Source organism: Symphodus melops (genome assembly GCF_947650265.1).
Source record: "Symphodus melops genome assembly, chromosome: 12".
Lineage (NCBI taxonomy): Eukaryota > Metazoa > Chordata > Actinopteri > Labriformes > Labridae > Symphodus > Symphodus melops.
In genome coordinates this window covers 7,787,294-7,809,474 of record NC_136702.1, presented here as the reverse complement: position 1 = coordinate 7,809,474, position 22,181 = coordinate 7,787,294, and the positions used below count along the sequence as shown (strand labels likewise).

General features: G+C 40.5%; 1 protein-coding gene across 1 annotated transcript in view; it reads right to left on the bottom strand.

Annotated features, from left to right (window-relative positions):
• Positions 1-13,227: 13,227 nt before the first annotated feature.
• col4a1 (collagen, type IV, alpha 1) overlaps positions 13,228-22,181 on the bottom strand; it is a 36,959-nt gene continuing 28,005 nt past the window's right edge. Inside the window, exons 33-52 of the mRNA XM_079357364.1 lie at positions 22,086-22,175; positions 21,817-21,969; positions 21,601-21,699; positions 21,327-21,416; positions 20,998-21,137; positions 20,731-20,857; positions 20,522-20,602; positions 19,942-20,040; positions 19,705-19,755; positions 19,427-19,612; positions 19,163-19,296; positions 18,977-19,049; positions 18,114-18,185; positions 17,831-17,959; positions 17,635-17,733; positions 17,337-17,549; positions 17,070-17,247; positions 15,962-16,076; positions 15,537-15,709; positions 13,228-14,734 (exon numbers count right to left, since the gene is read on the bottom strand). Of these exons, the coding sequence (XP_079213490.1) occupies positions 14,653-14,734; positions 15,537-15,709; positions 15,962-16,076; positions 17,070-17,247; positions 17,337-17,549; positions 17,635-17,733; positions 17,831-17,959; positions 18,114-18,185; positions 18,977-19,049; positions 19,163-19,296; positions 19,427-19,612; positions 19,705-19,755; positions 19,942-20,040; positions 20,522-20,602; positions 20,731-20,857; positions 20,998-21,137; positions 21,327-21,416; positions 21,601-21,699; positions 21,817-21,969; positions 22,086-22,175 (2,384 nt within the window). The 3' untranslated portion in view covers positions 13,228-14,652. The remainder of the gene's footprint in view (positions 14,735-15,536; positions 15,710-15,961; positions 16,077-17,069; positions 17,248-17,336; positions 17,550-17,634; positions 17,734-17,830; positions 17,960-18,113; positions 18,186-18,976; positions 19,050-19,162; positions 19,297-19,426; positions 19,613-19,704; positions 19,756-19,941; positions 20,041-20,521; positions 20,603-20,730; positions 20,858-20,997; positions 21,138-21,326; positions 21,417-21,600; positions 21,700-21,816; positions 21,970-22,085; positions 22,176-22,181) is intronic.

The window sequence follows — 22,181 nt, the reverse complement described above, 5'->3', positions numbered from 1 at the left end:
TTAAAATCTTATTAGTCAGGGTTCATGATCTTCAAATAACATAAATGATTCGTCGATCACCCCTCACGCACACAAACACACAACCGCTCCGTAATCACATTTATTTGAAGTGCAACATACTCTGATTTGAGACATGATGTCGAATAAATTGGACGCTGATAGAGGCTGTAATTTAAATGTATATGGAGACAGAGGGGCGCACATGATTGTGCACGCAGGCTCTGCTAATGAAAGAATCTGTCATAATAGCAGACACACTCATATACATAAATAGATATATTTTTCCAACCCTGCAGACAGAGCGTTCAAGCATCTGATATGAAAAACGAGAGTCTTCGATTTTATGCATTTTAAGGGTTATTAATATGATTCCAAACTCTCTTGATTGTGTGCATTTATAGGGAGAGTGATAGGTAGTATGAACGGTAACTGGCTGCACATACACACACACACACACACAAACACCCAAACACACTCATAACACACGTGCCATGAAATGAATATGTAATGAAGTCTCCTCTAAAATTAGAAGGATGGAGTTTTAAATCATCCCGTCCTCTTGTTCTTCATTTTTTTTTTCACTTCCTGTCCTCCTCCCCCATCATCTCTCCTCCTCTACTTACTGTGGGTCACAGGCCTGCAGCTCTGAAATATTTAACATTTCTGAATGATCCGCTTCCATCTTCCTCTTCTACAGTGAATCAGACAGCTTTGCTCCAACCCAGACTCTACATGTTGAAGAAAGAAAAAAGACCGTTCTCGTAGGCTATCTTTATATAGACTGTGAGATTCAGTGGCGTGTTGGAGGCGGAGGTGGGTGGGGATCACAGAGGATCACATGTGGGTTATGTAGTAGGGTGAAATACTCTGTCTGTGTGCACATTCATCAGTCAAAGGCTTGCTGTGTGGGTAGCGGCTAGAGGAGTAGTGGAGTGCTTTTGGCAACTACGGGGGCTGGGAGGATGTGAGGAGGTGGACTGATTGCCAGAGAACACAGGAAACGTCCTCCTCAGGCACTGGACACCTCCTGTGGGACAGACAGTAGTGATCGTTCGTATCCTCAATCAACTATATCGCTGCAGAACATTTTCACACCGAGCCATTATCAACCGTAGCAAACATTTTCATGAAAGGTTTGGTGGAGAAGCTGTTTGTGATTGTTCATTCTGAAGGTACCAACAAGTCCAGATCACATACTTTAAAGTTATTTCATAAGTGAAAAATGTTCTTTTTCACACATGCATTGAACGTCCAATAGAATGAATCCACCAATGGACGACATTGAAACTCAATAAAACAGTCTCAAAATGTTATAACGTTTTCCTTAATGCCCACAAATCCCATAAAAAATCCCCAAACCAACAATGAAGTGATTCTCCCAACAAGTACGGCTTGTTAAGCCAAAGCTATATTTAGCTAAGCCCTTTGTGCCATACACATCCATTGTTGTGCAACAACCTACTATATAAATTGAACTGCAACATTAAACTGAGTTGTCATGTTCCCTGTATGTGGACACTGGGGGTTTACATTAGGTCAATCTCATGTAAATACATTGACAGTATAGTAGTTGAAAATATTCACTCAAGAAAAACAAATCAACTTATCCACAGCTGAAGACAATCCCAAACAAATTGCCTTTTTTTTTCCTTTTACAACTATTGTGACCAGAAAGGTATTAGTCTTTTTTTAAATCAAACATTAAATTCATCTCATGTTTTTAAAGCCTTTGAGACATTTTTAATGTGCTTAGCAAAAAAAAAAAGAAAAAAAAAGGCAGAGCTGGAACATTGGACTGGGTTGTCATGTTCCCCTTTTTTTATGTGGAACATATAAAAGGGAACAGAGTGTTTTATATTGAGTCAATCTTATGTTCAACACATTGACAATAGTTCTCCAATTCACTGAGCACACGCTTTTATTCAAAGTGACTTACACCAGAGAGTACATACAATACAAGCACGGATGTAGAAAAGAGGAAGCAACGTCAGTAGGTGGAAACAATCAACTTTAAGTCTGACTGGACAAACAGGCAATGCACAGAGGTAAAACACAACATCACCAGCTGTTCTTGAGAGCTCCAACCAGTGTAGAAACCATCTTAAAAGTTGTTATAAAACAAAAGCATGGTCATTAACATCATCATCATCTATGGAGATCGTCATTACCATTAAGGTCGAAGGTATTCTTGAGACAGCTGGGTCTTTAGCTTTTCCTTGCAAACGGACTCTGCAGATCCAATGGAGTAGTTGTTATGAATAGTCACAAGAGGAATGACTGTTTATTCCTCCGCAGCCGAAAATAGTCCCCAACCAATTCTCCTTTTTGTCAATTTAACTTCACTACCATCATAATTTTGAAGACTTAAAAGTTAGGAATACGAAATTAACTATTTTCTTGAAAATGTGATCATTCAAAAATGTAAAGTACAGAAATACCAAGGGTTTCCTCACACTCTCTGTGACAAAATACTTGTAATCTAAGTCTAAATAACACAGATCTCAGGAGACCAGGCCATAGGTACCATATCATTTCACACATTTCTTTTTATACTCTGAAGACATTATACATCCAGCAGTGAGGCAAATAGGACCAGGGTGGAGACGCATTAAGATCTTGATCATTAACTCAATAATGAAAACTTGGTTTAATTTAGATGGCCTTAATTGATCGAGATGGGGGCTAATTGCGCATGCATGAAGCACAATTCTGAATTTCATATATAATGGTTATGTTAGAGATTTAAGTGCAATGAACAATGAAACCCTCGTCTAAAGGTTTGAGTGAAGGGGGGCAGGGAGCCGGAGGACCATGGCACTGAGGTTTCCTTCCTCCTGTAGCTAACACAGAAAATATCGGTCAGTGACTGCTGGTGTAGAAGAGCTCTTCATTTACATACATTTACATTCCAACATTTCATTCGTTCCCTTCCAGGTTTAATGGTGGACCGGTCAATGAATATCTTAAAGGTACAAACGTTGGGATACTTTGCATGTGTAGCTGTATGTTTGCATCATGTTCAAGTGTTACTGGATGTTAACATTTTTATTTGCATATAATGTATAAAGTGCCTGCGTGAGATTAGCAGACAGAATTTGGTCTTTGCATGGCTGCCCTTGTGTACAGAATAAATTATATAGATAAAGGATATATAGGGGAGAGACGTTAGAAATGCATTTGCATTTGGAGGCCTTTGGGATCTGAGGAAATAGTGGGCTTGCAGGGTGCGGGTTCATGTTACTGGCCCTGACATGTATGCGAGGGAAGATTTGATATGGAAGAAATTGGGTGGCTGATGATAAGAGCTTTCATGTGTAACGTTGCTGAAATAGGAGGATTTACCACCGCCACTCCATGGATACACTTGTCTTCATCAGCAGCAATGCTGTTTCTTCAGTTCTACGCTGTCACCTTTTAATAAATACGGACCAGACAGCACGAGTCTGTCAGCATCAATTAACATCATTGTGGAAACTTTCAGGAAGGAATGGCTAAAAGCTTGTCATCAGGACTGACATGGAAAAAAAACGCAGAGCTAGTTCTTACAAAAAAATACACAGCTCTGACGTGTGCCTGGATTTCTAACAGTGAAACACTGAGGATTGATTGTATGACGAGAACACTGACCTGTGTCCACATTAGAGCTGCAGAGCACAGAACGCCTGATGATAGAGACTGTGACACACATGTGGACAGTAAGATGGGAATAGGTCAACATACGGAAACAGACCCAAAAAAAGTTGTAAAATTCCAACATTTGATTAGACATCTTGAAGTTACAGAATCACCTAGTCTCATGCCCATTGACCGAGCAGCAGACATTTAGCTGACAATGTTATTTTCTGTATTTACTATTCTGCATTTCCTTCCATTGAACAGTCATTCACTTAGGGCTGTATCAGTGTTAGTTTACCAGCAGTGATGTGAGGTGTCAGTAAGAAATCATTGGATGCTGGAGAGAGTGAAATGAGAAATAGGTGAACTGGCAGCTCCACAGAAGACGCATATAATGTTATTTTAATGATAAATACTATATTGATATTAACAAAGTTTTCTTACCCTATATCTTGTTTGAAAATATAAATCGATATATCTTAAAAAGTCGCCCAGATAAATCGCCCTACTCTAACGTCAATGAATTAGGAGTCGAAACCAAACTCGCGTCCCCATTTGTATTAACAGCAGATACACTTGTTCCCAAGCCGACCACTAAATACATAGTCAACAATAAACCACTTTGAAAATACATTAGGAGGAAATGAAAGGATGTCATTTCTGTTGTTATACATACAAACTTCCAGAACTAACTGCTCCTTATGTTAGCTCAACATGAATTAAATGTGCTACAACATAAATAGCTTGAACCACGACAATGTCTTAAATCATTCAAGAACAGTAATTCAAATATTGCTTCATTAAAAAAAAACGTCTTTTTTTTTTTCAAAGACTTCTAGATAAGATGAGTTGTTTTAAAAAAACAAATACATTTCTAGGTCCAAGGTGCCGTTACTCCTATTTTTTTAACTGCGTGTGATATACTGAAATGTTAGCAAAGCATTCGTTTGTTTTGGTTTTTAGTAGCTCTTCAGTCAAATCCAGTTAAATGAGGTGTGTGTGTGTGTGTGTGTGTGTGTGTGTGTGTGTGTGTGTGTGTGTGTGTGTGTGTGTGTGTGTGTGTGTGTGTGTGTGTGTGTGTGTGTGTGTGTGTGTGTGTGTGTGTGTGTGTGTGTGTGTGTGTGTGTGTGTGTGTGTGTGTGTGTGTGTGTGTGTGTGTGTGTGTGTGTGTGTGATGTTATTGTGTTGAAAAAGCTAACGTGACCTATACAAAGTTGGTGCAGGCAGCAGCGGTGTGTGCGTGTTTGAGAGTGAAACGATGAGGGTGAGCGGGTCAGTGAAGGAATCAAATAGTGGTCGGCCATAATTGTTGATACTCTGTCGATTTTACGTTACAGTCTGTCAGCTGACGGAGGAGTCGGTGACGGAGGCTGTAAACATGGACGTTTCCAGAGAACCAGGAAAGGCCAAAAGTATCCCTCATGTCTCCAGAGAGGTTCACAGTCCCACAAACACTCATGGCCCAGGAATATCACAGGTTGGAAACACACACATAAACAAACAGCAGGTAACCGAGGAAGGCAGAGTCTTTAGCACTGTGTTACATCCTTCACACACACACACACACACACACACACACACACTGTCGCCAAAGGACGTCTGTGATGGTGTGTTTAATCTGGAGTCTCCTGAGATGTTGAAGGACAGCCACACTCCATAATACTGTTGAGCCAGCATGTGTTGCCATGGTGTAAGCATATTTTCTGACGTGTTCAGGCCACTGCTGAAAAACAGCCAACTCCCAGGAGCCCCCCCCCCCCCCCAACAACTGTGTGACAGCGTGTGTGTGCATGTACGTGTGTTTTTGTTGATGCAGGTGTTACTCAGGGCCTTCGCAAAGGCTAATGGAGGGGCCCATTAACACCACAACAAGCCTAATAGTACTGTAAATACTCCCTGTCTGCTGGTGGGATGATAGCTTTGCTCAATAATTCAGCAGCTGCTGAGAAAATCAACACTCCGGTTTTCTGAAAGAGCCGACAACGTTGTAAACAATGTCCTCGAATAACCAGTGGCACCGCTCACGTATGGCACAATGGACTGTGTGCATAGCTTTACTCTGACGTTCACTGAAACCTTTGATGCAAAATAGAAGAGCGAGATGGTTTTGTTTGGTTATGAAATTAAAAATGAGCCTTGACACCTTTTGATAACCTTCCAAAGTAAGCAAAGTCATCCTTGTAAAGACTCATAATAGCAGCAGAGCTATTTTTAATATCTGAAACTGTTGGCAGGGTCAGTGTCAGACAATGTGGTCGACAGCAGCTACATGTGCTACACTAAAGGTTTTGAAGAATTTGCATTTGATGAATTTGGAAGGAAGAAGGGCGAGATTTACTGTACTACTCTCACAATGAATTGTCGAAGGTTTGAATCCCACTTAGCAAAGCAAAAACAGTTAGCAAACAGCAGCTGAAGAAGCAAACATTACCTTATGACACCTGACTTAAATTGCAGACTGAGGTTTTCACATGAACGTTAAAGCATTCAAATTTCCTCATGTGATTGTGAGGAAAAAATGTAGGGGGAAAAAAACAGAAGTCATCAAAACATACGAATGAACCAAGAAAAGAAGGCTTTTGACACCAAAGAAACACCCTGTCGAAAATAACAGGCATGCAGAATGACCAAGGTTACCACAGGGACAAAGTAAAGATAAAGTTACTGTTACACCAGTCCAGTAGACTTTTCCTTCGGGTTAATCTGAGTGTCCAGCGGATGAGAGTATAAAGGCAATTCCCATGGAACGCCCTGGGCACAGATTGCTTTTCTCAATTGTAAAAAGAAGAACCAAGAAAACCAAACAAGAGAATAAGGATCCGTAAGCTGTAGAAATGAAAGCAGTTCATCTCCATTATACAAATCTAGAAGTCTATGGACCGCCCCGGACGCTCAGCTTTCATTGTAATGAGGGCTGGATTTCTTGATTAGTTTGTAATTAATGAGCTCTCTATAATTTATCCAAATGCTGTATGCTGATCTCGTTTCCTGTATTGTGCTTCTCTTTGTGCGAGCATATTTGTTAATGATGTTTGAGATAAGTGATGACTTCACATATGTAAATGAAGCAGCCGAGTCTCTGAGAGATCCCCGCGTCCCAGCTTGTAGTATTAACTGAGTTAATTTAGCATGAAACACGGTAAAGAAGGTTATTTACTAAGTATGCTGTGCTGTTACAGATACGTCTGCTGTGTAAATGAGAATGTAAGTTACGGTGTAGTTTCTTTAAAACGCCACCAGTGCGTGCTGTGCAGCGAGCCGAGAGCTTTCTCCTCACGCTTTACACGCTGATGTGACATTAAGACAAATAGCTGTGCCATGCATAATCAATTGTGCATTTCTTCTCAACATAAGGTTTAATAATCATTAGTTGGTCATTTAAATCACGATGTGACAAGTCCATAAAAGCTGAGGAAAGTGTTGCCATCAGTTTGGTGCATCCTGATTGAAATCCTGCTCCGTCACAGATGAGATATTTCAGTTTCACAGATTTGCGCTGACGCTACAATAAAGATCACTTTCAGCACCGTATGCGTTATATTTATTGACTTATCGTCTTACAATACAAAAAGCAAAGTTGTGTTTAACTGAAAATGTAATTTTATCCACGAGTCTTCACACCCTTAGCAGCTAATGTTCACACAACACCCACAATCCTCCTCTTGCACTCTGGAAGAACAGCGATTGGGTACTGATGGTGTGAAAACTGGACCGCACAGGGTGTACCATTTCTCTGTGTGCTGAAACATCCTTCATCAAAGAATGAAGACGCATACATTCACACTGCTGAGCTGCTGTCCTTGTCCAAAAGTCCCTCGTCACATTAAAGATGTGAGGTTATCCGCAAAAAAACAAGCCTGCGCCCCTTCGTCCCCGTAAAAGGCATTCATTTGATTTGTAGTTGACATGTTAAAGACATGTCGCAATGGGATGGATTTTATTTTATTTATTTATTTATTTTTTTAAACTTTCTTCCTTGTCTGACCATTCATCCCCATTTCTGTGGCTGTAGTTTCCATGGTTCCCTTTTTGTCTGACTTCCACAAACATCATGTCTTATCCTCAGTGTCAGTTCCCAGTACTAGACATGGACGGTTCCATTAGCGCCAACCATCTGATGGCACTAACGGTCCAGAAGGACTGGGCAGACTGTCATGTGGAGACTGCCAGACATATTACTACAATAAGTGTCCTGAAAGATTTGCTTTTTCCTGCTACAGCTTTAAGGCAGAATGGAAAGGATCCCCCCCACCCCCCCCACCCCCCAATAATACAAAAATAATCTTCATTTGTGACCCTACAGAAGTTTAAGGCAGGGTTGGTAATTTTCTCAAGATACACCTTCTCAGATTTAGGTTGAAATTGTCTTTAGGTTTTTAACTGAAACAATCACACCTCCCTTTCTGCATTAGCCCACGCTCAAAGCGTGTCGCCTATGACCAAGTTTATACTGGCAGTTTGCTTACCGCTTAATGAGACATGAGACAACGTAGTTTCTACATAATGCAAGCGATGAGCTGAGGTCCGCTTCTGGAGCGACGGCGCTCTTGGATGTAAGTGAAGGGTGTGGCTGTTGAAGGAACACGGAGGGCAGGGTTGGGTTTAGAGCACGGAGCACTGAGGCAATGCTACTTTCAAAATCATGCTAGTTTTCGAATATGACCAACCCCACCTTTAAGATTGGGAAGCTTATATCTAGGAATGTGCTTGAGTAACTTCTTCTCTATATTAGCAAAAAAAATAAGTGCTACGGTTTGGGAAGTGTGCCTGTTTGCTTGGTATACAAAGAGTTGGATAAAAACATTGATATAAACTTAAAGTGTTAACAATTTGATCTAATGCCATTTAGCTTAGCAAAGCAGGAGAGAAAGCTCGCAGGATGATAGCTGGCTCTTTGCTAGCTGGCAGGAGACTTTGGAAGTCCCGTTCTATAAACACCATGAAAAGAAGACAACTTTTACACTTTGTTTATCTCAGACTAACAAAATCCAACCTGGCTGATGTTGAGCTAAAGGAGCTAGGCTTTTTTTTTTTTAAATCAGGTGGATGTAGAGGTAGAGTAAAACACAGATTGGGCTTTGGTGTTTTTATTGCAAATTTAATGTAACAGCCCAAGGTCATAGGAAAGGACTAATTGTCTACAAAATGAAGAAGGAATAGACTAAGAGATGTAGAGAGACTATTTTAGAAGATTATGAGTGATTGTTTTGGGATGAATCGAGAGAAAAGACAGATTGAGAGTTAGACTGGAAGGCCTCCCACAGATTCTCTCCCACTCTTCCTCTTGTGCCCACGCACTCTCTGTTACTGTGACGTCCTCTCTTCCTTTTTACTCCTCCACTCGGCTGTGGAGGCGTTCTGCTCTCCTCTCATTCATTCACTGCCATGTTAATTCCATATTTCTGAGTGGACACTGGATTGAGTTGAAATTTCTGGAGAGGAAGAGGAGGAGTAGGAGGAGGAAGCACCATGTTTGGCTTCATCCGAGCACATCAGATTTCCGATCATGCTGAGATCGTGATCACAGATCACGTCCAGGCCAAACTCTACAGATGGTCTTATGTCATCTTTGTACCAGAGAAATTAGGGCAAACACACAATACAGTCCCTTTCTTTCATCACGATGACAGTCCCTCTCATTACAATAATAGAATGGTTTAATTATTTGGCTTGAAAAACAACAAACATCTTGCAATTGGTTGAAATGTGACTAAGTACAAACTTCTCCGGAGTAAAAGTTAAATTTGTTTATCCCTCTGACACTTATCACTCAAGACTTGAATTAAATGCTCATGATTTCACATCATAACTAGATTACTGTCCAAACCCAGAAAGGCAAGTGAGACCTCAGTTGTCTTGTCAAATTTCAATTTTTGTTTTATATCTTACTCCCTTCATTTTCTTTCCATTGAGCAAGCCATCTCATCACCTGTGAACATGTTAGATGATAGAGAACTCATTCAAGACTTCCTGCTCCCTTCTTTCTACATATGGAGTTCTATTTACTGGACTACATAATGAGCTCACCGGCACAACGCAAACTAACATTGTCAGACACACCTTGACATCTTACCAAACGTTTTTTTTATGACTTCATTACTGTACAAAACACTTTTAGCCGAGCCATGGTAAATAAATAACAGCATGAGTGTCAGTGATAACAACTATTATACTGAGCGTTTTCCAAAATATAATGATGTAAAATAAATTCATGTAATACGCTCTTGTGCCTGTCATCATTATGAAGAAAAACTAACATTAAACTTATATAAAAGTATATATTTTTGTATCTGTTCAAACTAACTTTAGAGCTGAACAGCACTTCAAGGGGAACTGTTGACATTGTGCGCTAAAGGCTGTTTCAGGAGTTCACTTCCACCCACATCTCAGATGCAACCTGGAAGGCAAAGCCAGTGCTCTTTGTCTTTATTGCTGCTGAGCTTTACCTGTACTTTACAGGATTCTTTTTTTTTTTTTTTTTTTTTGTGATACCGTTTCTGGGACCCGAAACTAATATAGACAAGTGATGAAGCAAAAGCAAGTCTGAACAAATAGGTATTGAGTTGCTCTTTAAAAGAGTCAACAGTCTCTACGGATCTTAAACCCTAAGGGAGACAGTCCAAAAGCGGAGAACCTCTGGCTGTGGAAGTAGTTTAGTTCCTCACCATGCAGGGCTTTAAAAGTGAAAACAGGAACCTTGAATTGGATTCTGAAGTGTATGAGCAGTCAGTGTAGAGAAAACAGAAATGTGTTGGATGTGACCTTTTAGAGGACTCTAACTTCCCACTCGCCAAAGCTTTGCACCACAATATATAATAATAATAATACATTTTATTTGTTTGATGGAGCCTTTGAAGTCACCCACGGTCACCTTACATAGGATAAAAGCATAAAATAACATCACAGAATATTAATGTGATGGTATACTGATTGACTGGTGACTATTAATGTGTAATACATGGCATTGTGGGATAAAATGAGTTCACTGTTCAGAGGACTCTTCATGACAAATTTACCATTAAGTGCACTATATACAGTATACTGAGTCGTGGATGATTTTGAACACAGCTTATGTCTTAAAAAAGACAATTCACCATTTTTTTCTCTCACATGCTTCTAATGGTCGTTTCTGTGCATCTGCATTTAAACAAAACATAATCAGTAACAACTTTTCATGTCATGCATTTCTAAAACCAAAAGTATGTCACTAAATTACTACATTTAATTTGGAAAATGAAAGAAAAAGAGTGATGAAACATTTGTAAGTGATCATCATAGCTACCGTTTAAACCACAGAGCAGACGTGTGAATAAGTTGCACAACAGCACTGCACTGCAGTCACCATCCAAGGCCACTTCACAAAAGGCTGTTCCTGCAACATAAAGCTGTTCTAAAAATACATACTGACGATGACGTTGACCTTCGAAACTCTTTCAACTTGTTGAATGGGCAACACAATCTTGTAGGTTTTTGTGTTCAGCTGTGAAGACACTCCATAGAGTCGACAAGTGATGGGCATCAATTAAGTAAGGGCGGCATGTTTCCTCATAAAGGAAAGGGGGTGTTAAGGGGTCTTGGGTGGATTAATGTCGGGACAGGTAGAGTGCTCAAGGCAAGGTCCTCTGACTATAAAGTAGGTTGATGGAGAAAGGGAGGAACAAGTCTGGTTTAAAGGACTCTACCATGGAGCCACAGCCACCGTTGTAGAATGATCCATTTGCTAACAAGCTTAATTGCTAAAGTGGAATTAGTATATAGAACATTTTTCTTACAAATTCCCAGTCCCATTTTGCATGTTTTTGTATCTTTATTAAATAGGAGGAATAAATCACTCACTCTATTTCATTAGTTTCCCCTCAAATATGGCAGCCTGCCGTGTTACAAAATCAGAATCAGGTGGTATTACCTGCTGATGCAAACATTATTCTGCTTTCGATGAATGGACAGACAGGGATAACCAAACGTTGAAAGTAAGTCTTCACCCTGTTTGTAGGAAAGGAAAGCCTTTCACTTAATCTCCAACTGTATTTACTACTGATTGTAGCTGTTAGTGTAATCCTCAGACTGCCGCGAAAAAGCCCTGGCATGCATCTCCCCTCTGCAGATGATGCGTGTGAGCGTTTGTTCATTTTCCCTGTGTGGCTTCTGTTACGTTTTTGTGCATGCTATGTTGCAAGCTAATCTGGAAAGCTAATTTGATGTCAAGGGAGTATGTTGGAGTTTGTGGCCTCTGAGCTTAATCCACTCAGATGAAAGGTCGGGGTCACACTAACCTCCAGACGCAATCCGGTGTAGCACCGTAAACATACAAACATGGGAAGGCTGGTGCATGAAGTTACTCATCAGTTCGACTTATCCTAATGTATCCGTTTGAATTTCAGCGAGGGTCCACACAAATATCAGATATTATATGCTCCCCTTTGAGACTGCAATGTTGTCCCCGAAAGAGCTAGACTATTGCACTAAAGTTTCTCCAACGTAATCCCAGATTTTCTAAAGGTGATTGAAAGTCTTAAATCAGGTCTCAACCTCACCATGTTAGCAAACAACCAATAGGATTAAAACATTTAAAGGGGTTAAAGGTTTACATCTAAAGCCTGAGCAGGGCAGAGAGCTGACCCCGAACCACATGGTGCTTCATGTTGTGTGTGCATTTGCATGTTGACTTGCAGTGATTCATTGTGCTTCCTTTTTTTTTTTTAAAGGGAAAATCACACCTTTGTGCAGTGTTGTTTTTTTTAAAATGTACATCCCTTAAATTACATTCTACTAATTAAATTAATGTGATTTTAACTTGCCAAAACTTAACTCGTTAGTATTGAAAAACGTAGTCCCTGTTTTAGTAATAACAGAGAGTCATATTGTGTTTTTTACAGTCCTTGCCTCTAGTTATAGAGACAACAAACACAGCCCCTAAACTGCTAAGTAGCTTCACTGCTAAGCAGAGAAACAATTTGAGCTCCTTGTCTATCAAAGGGGCCTCTGTTAAAAAACAAAACAACAGACATCTCAGCCTTCCACCACTGAATCTTGATCGTGGTCATTAGACCGTTGCACTCAGTTGTTCTTGCCATTTGACCATTTGGCCTTTCGGCGTTGCATGACAATTCAATGCGACTCCCACCTGAGTGACCTTGCACTCACCAGTCAAAGGTGAAGGCCTTGTTAGACATGTTTATGAAGATAGCCAGGGGTCGAGGCCTCTGTTTGTCCGTCTACGACAAGAGAGGAAACAAAGGGTAGGATTCCGGTAATAGATGAAAGACGAGAGTGGAGATGAAAGGAGGGGTTATCTGGAGCTCTGCGGAGCATATCGATCTGTTTGTGTTTTCAGGGGGGGTGAACGGGTTTGTTGGCCAGAGTCCCTGCAAAAGTGCTGAGGTATCGGCTGCAGCGCCCTGTGGAAGTGTTAGTGCAGAGGTTGCACTTCAGTTAGGGTTCAGGATAGTCTTCAGGTCAGAAAAAACACACCGTGTAGTTTAACAATAAAAACACAGAGAGATTTGGAATCTACTGACTGGAGAGGTTTGAGAACACGATGCCTGAAGAACTCAAATACAAAATGCTGCAGTGCTGCCACCTTGTGGCAAAAGAAGAAATGTCCATCCTAAATTAATAGGAATAGTCTACAAATCACTTTATTTCAAGAATAACACAGAACTGGACCTGTAAAACGTTCAATCTAGATGAATTATATTCTGTTTTAAAATAGGCAAGATTAGTTCCACTTTGGTCAAGTTTGTAGTATTTCATGGAGCATTTGATCAAAACAGAGCACACAGGCAAACAGAGAAAACTTGCGTTCATAGGGATAGTTCAAAACAATAGCTCTTAAGGGGGCACAGTCACTTTGTTGAGGACTTCCTCCTACAGAAGTTAACTTTTTAAAGCATCTCATCTTTCATAAACACGAGCATAAATAAGGTCTGTCTGTTAAAACTGAAAAGCTTAAACATGATGCAGTGACTCCTCACAATTAATGGAATGTGAATTTTGCACAAGTAATAAACAAAAGGAAACCATCAAGTATATGAGCAAAATAGCACATACGTGTGAGTTTATATACATGTGCATTTCTTTGAGATCAGCCACATTGTGATACAATTAAATCCTTCAACACACAATGTTCAGACAGTAAAGGCTTATGGGAGGTGAATATTTATGTCCTTTTTTGCAACAGTATGCAGACATCAACACACAAACAAATGTCGCTATAATCCCCTCATTTATGTACATTTACACACACACACACACACACACATACTCATTAACCTGCTATGGCTATATCAGTGCTCTATTGCATGTTACGACCGCGGTCAATGTCAGACGTGGGAAATCTCAGATACACTTAAATCCAACATATTCTCATAAATAAAAAAGACTAAACATCACACAATAATAACCTGAGGAGAGTATGTAGATCTGTGTTAGAGAGGAATGCATTATATTTACAACAGTGTGGTTATTTTTTTATATATATATGTGTGTGTGTGTGTGTATTTTTCTGCAACAAAATGGTGATTTAGCAAATGACATGCATCTGGTGAGTGGTAAATCCCATCCTTAACATTAGTATGTACGAAGAAAGTTCTATTGTATATCACTTTACATTAACATGTGGCTATATCTGTGAATGCTGTGGCACTGGGGGATAGAAGAGAAGGAATAACCAAATGGATTAAGGCAGATAAGTAACACTGAGTAGCACCTGACCTCCACAAACAACCCTTTTAAAATGAACACCAGTTTACCAGTTTAGGGGCTGTGGTTTCAGTGCAGTGGTAAACTGGGTGCCATTCCTTAGAGACATTCTGTGATCATGTTTTTAAAGTGTTCTGTATGGAGTGAAAGGCTGCTTGGTCTCTGTGCCTCGCATTATTGTGTTCAATCTCTCGGCCGCTCTTCAAAGCAGGCCTTTGTTCCTTTCCTCTCACACATACAGGGAAATAGCACCATCTTTTGGAACCAGGAAGTAAAGACAGGTCAAGGCACGTTGTGTTGCTCATGGGTTTAGAAGAAGCACTCTGATGTTGAGGTTTATGTCCTCTTCATACACACTTGACAGCGGCTTATGTGTGTTCGAAGGTCTCCTGCTTTTAGTGTTGTTGGGATGGGTTTCCTGAAAGAGGGAGAGAGGAAGGTCAAACATCCATGGATGGATAGCAAGCTGAACTGATCAATACGAAGGGTTTGTTAAATATCAAAATCTAAAAGAATAACAACAAGAACAACAAGACATTTGGTTAAAAATGAAGTTTGTGCATTAACATGTTCAAAGTTATTTCACCTCTGAATCTCACCTAGCATCTTTAAAAGGTTTGACTAGGTGAGGGTAAAACCACCTTTTATAATATCCAGTAAAAGCAATACAAATTTTGTATTGCTGGCTGTTCTTTTTACAAGAGGCAACCGAAACTCTGACGTGTATTTGTATGTTGTGTAATTTGATGCATCATGCTAGTAGCATGTCCATGCAAAAGGGGCCGGATGTATGAAAAAAGAATTGGTTTCCAGTGTGAAGTCTACCATAACCATCAAGAAGTTAAAAAAAAAATTAGCAATGAAATTGAAGATTTTCTCCAATTTTTGCGGACGGATTTGGTTGCTTTAGATAAGCCGCAAACTACTTCCTGTTCTTCGTCTTTGATTTCTAATGTTGGTGTCACAGTCAGACGAAAATGATCCGAACAATCTATTCCAAGATGGAACAAAACAAATTCCTTCTTTTTTCCCTTTTATAAAGAACCCTGAGTAGCAGGTAAACATGTTTACTGAGAGAATACTGGCAACATCTAACTGTAATGTCTCTGTTTCCTGGAATACTCCTGAATGCACTCACAGCTTGTGTGAAAAGGTTAACCACTGGATGTTCTGAGTTTAAGGTGTTAAACAACATCTGATTGATCTATTTTCAGTCTTACGTGAACATCTCATTGTCTTCAATGGTGGCGAGCCAAAAGCTGTAGGAATTGGCATAGTAGTTGCAAGTTCCACGACCATGACACTCAATGAACGGAGCGCTGCGGAACTCCTCCAGACAGGATCCAGGAGAGGCCAGAGCCTGACCGGAACCCTCAGCACCTGCACTGGTGTGCTGCGCAAACGCACAAATGAAAACATCTCATTTACAAAAAATTCCAAAGTTATTCTCAAATGAAATCTTTAGAGCTATTTTTACTTGGCGGATGAAAAAAGTGTCAAATAAACAAAACACAGTTCTAGAAAAAAAATCCTTCAATTTTTTACTTAACACAAATCAGGCTTGGTTAACCTAAAGTATTTTTTAGTAGTTTTTTTCTTCTTTTTTTTTTTTGCTAGAACAATGTATTGATTCTGTTCATCTTACCATGACAAAGGAGTAGCCAATCCACAGAGAGTCCCAGCCTCGAGGGCATGATGGGATCATGATAGTCTGACTATGAACTGCAATCACCATGGCTGGAGCTTCACACACAGAACATCTGTGGACAAATACATGTAGAACAGGAGTGAATTATAGGAATGACAAATAAGCAGCGTATACTAAGAATAGGGGTAGATAAATGCTACAGAATGCGTGCTGCCTCAGATAATTAATGACGTTCTTTGCTCTGTTGACTTAGTTTCTGATATCAAACTTCAGTTTAAAACGTTCTAGGTTCACCTTTTGAATGGTAAATAGACTTGAGCTTCTGTAGTGCTTTTCTAGTCCTTTTACTGGTCAAAGCGCTTTTACACCAGATGTCACACCTACACATTCACACACCGATGGCTGAGGTAATCATAGGAGACTGTGCATCATCACACTCTTCCATCAAAAGTAGCATCTCCCGAAGATCAGTTTAGGGGCCTCTTTCATTCTCATTGCACATGCCCCGATTTGAATCACTGCATGGTGACAAAATGACTTACAGTTTTATTTACGAGTTGAATTACACAGTGCCTGCATACAGATCGACTTCCTCAGCTGTTATCAAAAACTGGATGGTAAGAGACTTCATTGTCCCTCATGACATCATCTCTTTCTACCTCGACCAGTAGATTCAGTGATGCGCTTGGACCCTAGTCCGAAAATTAGCACCAGCTAAAAAAATCTTGTTTCCATGGAAGCCGTGACTGCTATTTCATCTAAATTCAATTTGTTTGGTTTCAATAAGATGTTAACCCATGATGACTTTTCTTCTTCTTTATCATTACCTCTCCCAGAGCTAATTGATTTTTTAACCTGTTGATGGCTGAATTAATTTGTTCTTTCTCCCCCATTTACAACTATGATTCTATTACCTTGATTACAGTTGTTATAAGTGCAAATGTTATTGTATGGCATTGTGTAGAACTACTTTATTTTATTACTCTTTAAATGATGTACTGAAGCACATTGAGCAATTTCTATTGTTTAAAATGTGCTCATCTTGAACCTCCAAGTGCAGCAACGTGACTAATACAGAAGAGTATGGATGCAGAAGTTGATGTACCTGCTGATGAAGGGTTTGATGCTTTCCCCTGTTATGGGAGCCATGCTCATGGGCATGGGCTGAGGGGAGGTAAGCCAGTAGGAGTAGTCATTACGGGAGGCAAAGTTGCACACGTTGTTGATGTTACAGAACAGGAATGGCATTGGGCTGAACTTCCTTAGACAGCTGCCTGCCGTACCTAAAACACATAATAAGAGGAAATTTAATTAATAAAAATGAGTTCATCCTTTTATTGGTCAATATTTTCTTTCAGATAATGTTTCCTACCTAAGTCCTGTCCGTGAGCACGCTCGTTGCCTTGTATATAGAGCAAGGAGTAGCCATCGTATAAGAGCGAGGTTCCCTCAGGACAATATGGAACCTCCACTGATTGACTGTGACGGGTTACCAGGAAACCGTGTTCCATGGAAGAGGGGCCAGGAGGACCCACTTGACCTGGAACCCCATCAGGTCCTGGAGGGCCAGGGTGTCCTCTGGGTCCTGAGGAAATAGGGCAATTAGTAAGATATGACACTGACAATAAAACAGCTCATACCAACATCTTAGATCTGAGGGAAAGACTCACCCGGTGGTCCTGACAAACCAGAATCTCCTTTGGCTCCAGGCTGACCGTTATATCCAGGAAGTCCATCATCACCTTTTGGACCTGGGACTCCTGTCAAACCTGGAAGAAAATCACAATAAGGAGTTAACAACAGAACACTAAATAAACAGAAGGAAAATTTCGATTAAAAAAAATAAATAAATAAGCAAAATGTCACCTTGCTGTCCTTTCTGCCCGGGTAACCCAGGAGGTCCCTGGGGTCCTGGTAAGCCTTGAATTCCTGGGAACCCAATATCTCCTTTGATGAAGATGGTTGGTCCAAGGAGTCCAGGGGGGCCGTCATTGCCTGAAGTGTACAGCTTCTTTAAATACATTTTTTCTTTCTCTTATAGCAGTTTCTGGATTTAAAGTATAAGATTACCAGACAGACACAGCACTAACAATATAACATAACGATCCCAGTTAGTCACATAGAGATTGATTGGAATATGAATAGTTACCCTTTACTCCTGGGAATCCTCTGTCTCCATATTCCCCTTTAAATCCAATGTTACCAGGATTACCCTTTGCACCTGGAGATTGCAATCAAAATAGTATATTTAAATGCATCATCATCTTGTTCTTCTTCTTCGGTTGAGTTTTAATGGCAGTTGGCATCCTGCCACCATCTGGATTGTTTTAATAACTTTGTGCAAGTAAACAGTGTCCGCCCACTGTTTTGAATCAGTTGTCGGTCTCTTCCCTCACCGTTAAAGCCAACTCTTCCCCGGTGATATCTGCAATGTCTAAAACCTTTTTGCAGCATCCAACACCATTTTAATTCTCTCGGACTTTCCCTGTATGTCTGCGGCGCAGTTAATCACCATGGAGATGAAAGCCAAGAAACGTTTTTTAACCATACATGGGGTTTTTCGCACAGTGGCCTGCTCTTCTGTTGTTGTTTTTTCTCACTATTTTCACAGAGGCCGTGAAAAAACAAACACATCTATTCCCTTTGTTCTGTTTGGATTTTTTTACTTTTTTTTTTTTTTTTTGAAGCGACCAGTGAGCCAACCATATGCAATCGTCACTCACTTAGTAAAGCTGCTTTTGACCCTCTTCAGCTCACCAATATGTTCCTCACTGCTCTTTATTAAGGCAGAGGATACTGCATGTCACAAAACACATGCCATTAATATCAAAATGAAAATGTGTAGCGTCAGACTCGGCTTAGCCACCATCTTTGTTATCTTTTAAACATCATGACCGCTGGTCCTTTTCATGTAATGTTCCTCCTCCTGAGAACCCCCTCCCCCCAATCTGACGAGTGGGAATAACGGCAAATAATGGCTTACAGTAAATCCATTTAACAGTTTGTCCTTACCTGGGAAGCCATGGACACCCTGCAATCCTGTGTCACCCTTTTGTCCATCGATACCTGGTAGTCCATTTTGTCCCTTTATCACACATACAGAAACATTAGCAGTTACCCAAGCAGCTTACTGTGTATTAACTACTATACATGTTCAGGTAAAACATCTGAGTCATGAAAAGCATCTTCTTGACGTACAGGAAATCCAGGAGCTCCCGGGTCACCCTTATGTCCTGTCTCTCCCTGAAAGCCAAGGCTACCCTCGTTTCCTTTCTCTCCTTTTAGACCATCTCTGCCTGGCACACCAGGCAGCCCTGGTTCTCCTTGGGAACCTGTTTGATTTAGACGAGAAGAATTTTTAAACGCATATTAAAATGTTAACAAGTGATTATTCGCTGTTAAAAACAGGTGACAGGTATTCAAACACATTATGTATATCTGATATGTTCGGTGCTTGTTTACCTGCTTCTCCTGATTGTCCTGTTTCTCCCCTGTCTCCCTTCGGACCCTCTAGGGAGTTACCTGGGAGACCCCTCTCTCCTGGCTCACCCTGGGATCCCAGTGAGCCTTGAAGTCCCTTGTCGCCTTTGATACCTGGGACTCCTGGATGACCTGGTGTTCCAGGGAAACCAGGACTGCCTTTGTCACCTGCAGTGGCAAAGAAAAGGCCGTATGTTGAAAGTCTTCCTGCCTCCACTGATTAAAAAAAACATATGAACCTATGATGGAGGGGCTCTAACCTTTGCTACCAAGAACACCAGGGGGTCCAGGGAAACCAACACCAGGTACACCTGCAGGAAAGAAGCATTTAAAAAAAAAAAATCGTGTGACTGATATAGATAGCTCTTTAGTTTTAAATGTTAATTACACCCTGTGTCTGCAATTACTGGTTGAATTTCACTATATTGAGTTCGTTTTAGTTATATTGACTGTAAAATATACTCCAACATTTAATGGCAGTTTCCCTTTACACTTACCTGGGTCTCCTCTCTCCCCTATGGATCCAGGTATACCGTCAACTCCAGCCTCTCCCTTCTCTCCAGTAGGACCATGAGGTCCCTGCAGACCTCCTTCACCTGTAGATTACATATTACACACTGTTATTTGAATGTTACAAATTATGGCTGAGGTCTCGCTGTTGCATAATTCATGGTTTTCTGGTTAGATATACAGCCAGTTGATGGGATTTTTTTATGTTGATGTGTGTGGTTTGATAAGGGCACCATTCCCTGAGCTTATGCTGATCTTTGAGGGAAACATGACAGTTGATTATAAAAGTTTATTCTAATTTATAAAACAAAAACACTTCAAAATAATAATTTGAGATGTGACAAAAGGAGCAAGCAGCTTCAGAATGATAATTTACTCTCTGAGGCTACTTTAAGAGTAAAGCAGTTTTGAAGCTTTAGGAAGTGACAAGTTGCATACTAAACAAAGCCCCCATGAGGGCTCTCTGGTTAACAAATTGTTCTTTGTGAAGAGGTTTGTAATAACTCAAAAAACAAAACAAAATAATTGTTATTACTATGTGGCTGATAGAATAATTCTGTAACTTACCAGGTCGACCGTCACGTCCTGATTCTCCTGCAGACCCTGGTAGCCCAGGTGTACCCTTTTCACCTGGTCTACCTGACTGACCTGTACCATACATAAACACAAACATAAAAGACAAAAACAGCTCACATTATACCAAATTTCATTATTAGAATTTTGTCTTTTTTTAATATATATTAAAAAGAATGTAACAACATAGACGGCAATCTGACCTGGATACCCGCTGCTTCCCTTTTCTCCTTTGGATCCTTGCAGTCCAGGCTTTCCAGGCATTCCCTCCTGACCCCTCAGACCCTTCTCTCCAGGTGATCCTGGAAATCCGGAGTGGCCCGGTTGACCCTGTCAGAGTACAGGGAGAGGAATTCAAAACAGATGATGTGGAAAATACACAAATGGCATAAAATGTTTTTGTCTGTCTAAAATCACAGCTCTTTTGGTACGACTCATTAAATAACCAATGTCTTCAATCAGTAGATTACCTTTTCTCCTGGAAGTCCTGGGATCCCAATACCTGGTTCACCAACTGCTCCCTTGTCTCCCTTTTGTCCATCTGTGCCTCTGAATCCAGGATGTCCAGGTTTTCCACCGTCTCCTTTATTACCCTTTGGACCATAAGGACCTACAGAAGCACACATAGCGTCATGTTAAGCAGATAAAATACAAATATTTGCACAACTAAACACGTCTCTTAATACTGTCCAGAAATGTAATAGACAATTTAGGAGCATTGTCAATACAGCTTTTACAGATGTTTTTGATACTATACATGTAGGAGACATGTTTATGTCTTTATATGTGAATTTCTTACCTGGTACGCCCATCTCTCCTACACCACCTTTCTGTCCAGTTGGTCCCATACTACCAGACTCACCAGGAAAACCAGAGTCTCCTTTCTCACCTGTGACACATCAGAGATTGAAAAAAAATATTAGAATTGTATTTACTTTTATTGGTGAGAACTAATAATTGTATGTTAAATGAAGCAGAGAAGGATAAAACATTTAACACATTAATAAATCACATGACGTCTACATACTTTAGACATCCTTCATGATTCTTTTACATATTTCAGACTTGCTCACCTGGTTGTCCAGGTAATCCAGGTTCACCATCTTTGCCTGGCATTCCAGGGTCTCCAGTAACTCCACGGTGGCCCTTCAGCCCTGTTAATCCAGGATTACCTGACAGCAAAATTGAGTAAACATCAGATACGGAGCTTTTTCCTAATGTATGGGTAAATACAGAATGTAAATACTCTTATTAGCACTAAAGTCGAGTACCGGTATGTTATTTTATACCTCTGTCTCCATGGTCTCCCTTCTCCCCTCTCATGTTTGCCTTTTCAACCTCTGTCATGTTCCCAGGAGGACCCTGAAGACCTTGCTCTCCACGTTCTCCCTTAGGTCCAGGGTCTCCAATGCCCCCTCTTGGTCCAGTAATACCAGGGTCACCTGGGGAAAAGAGAAATTATTGATAGTCTAAAACCCTGAAAATAGTACAGGGAATAAAAGAGGTTGAAGAAGCTTTAACTCTATAAAAGATTATTTTAGAATTTGGTATTCCTCACCTCTTATACCAGGGGATCCAGGTGTACCAGGTAGTCCTGGGAATCCTTGTGTGCCTGGAGTGCCTATAACTCCCATTTCACCTTTGGGACCTGCCA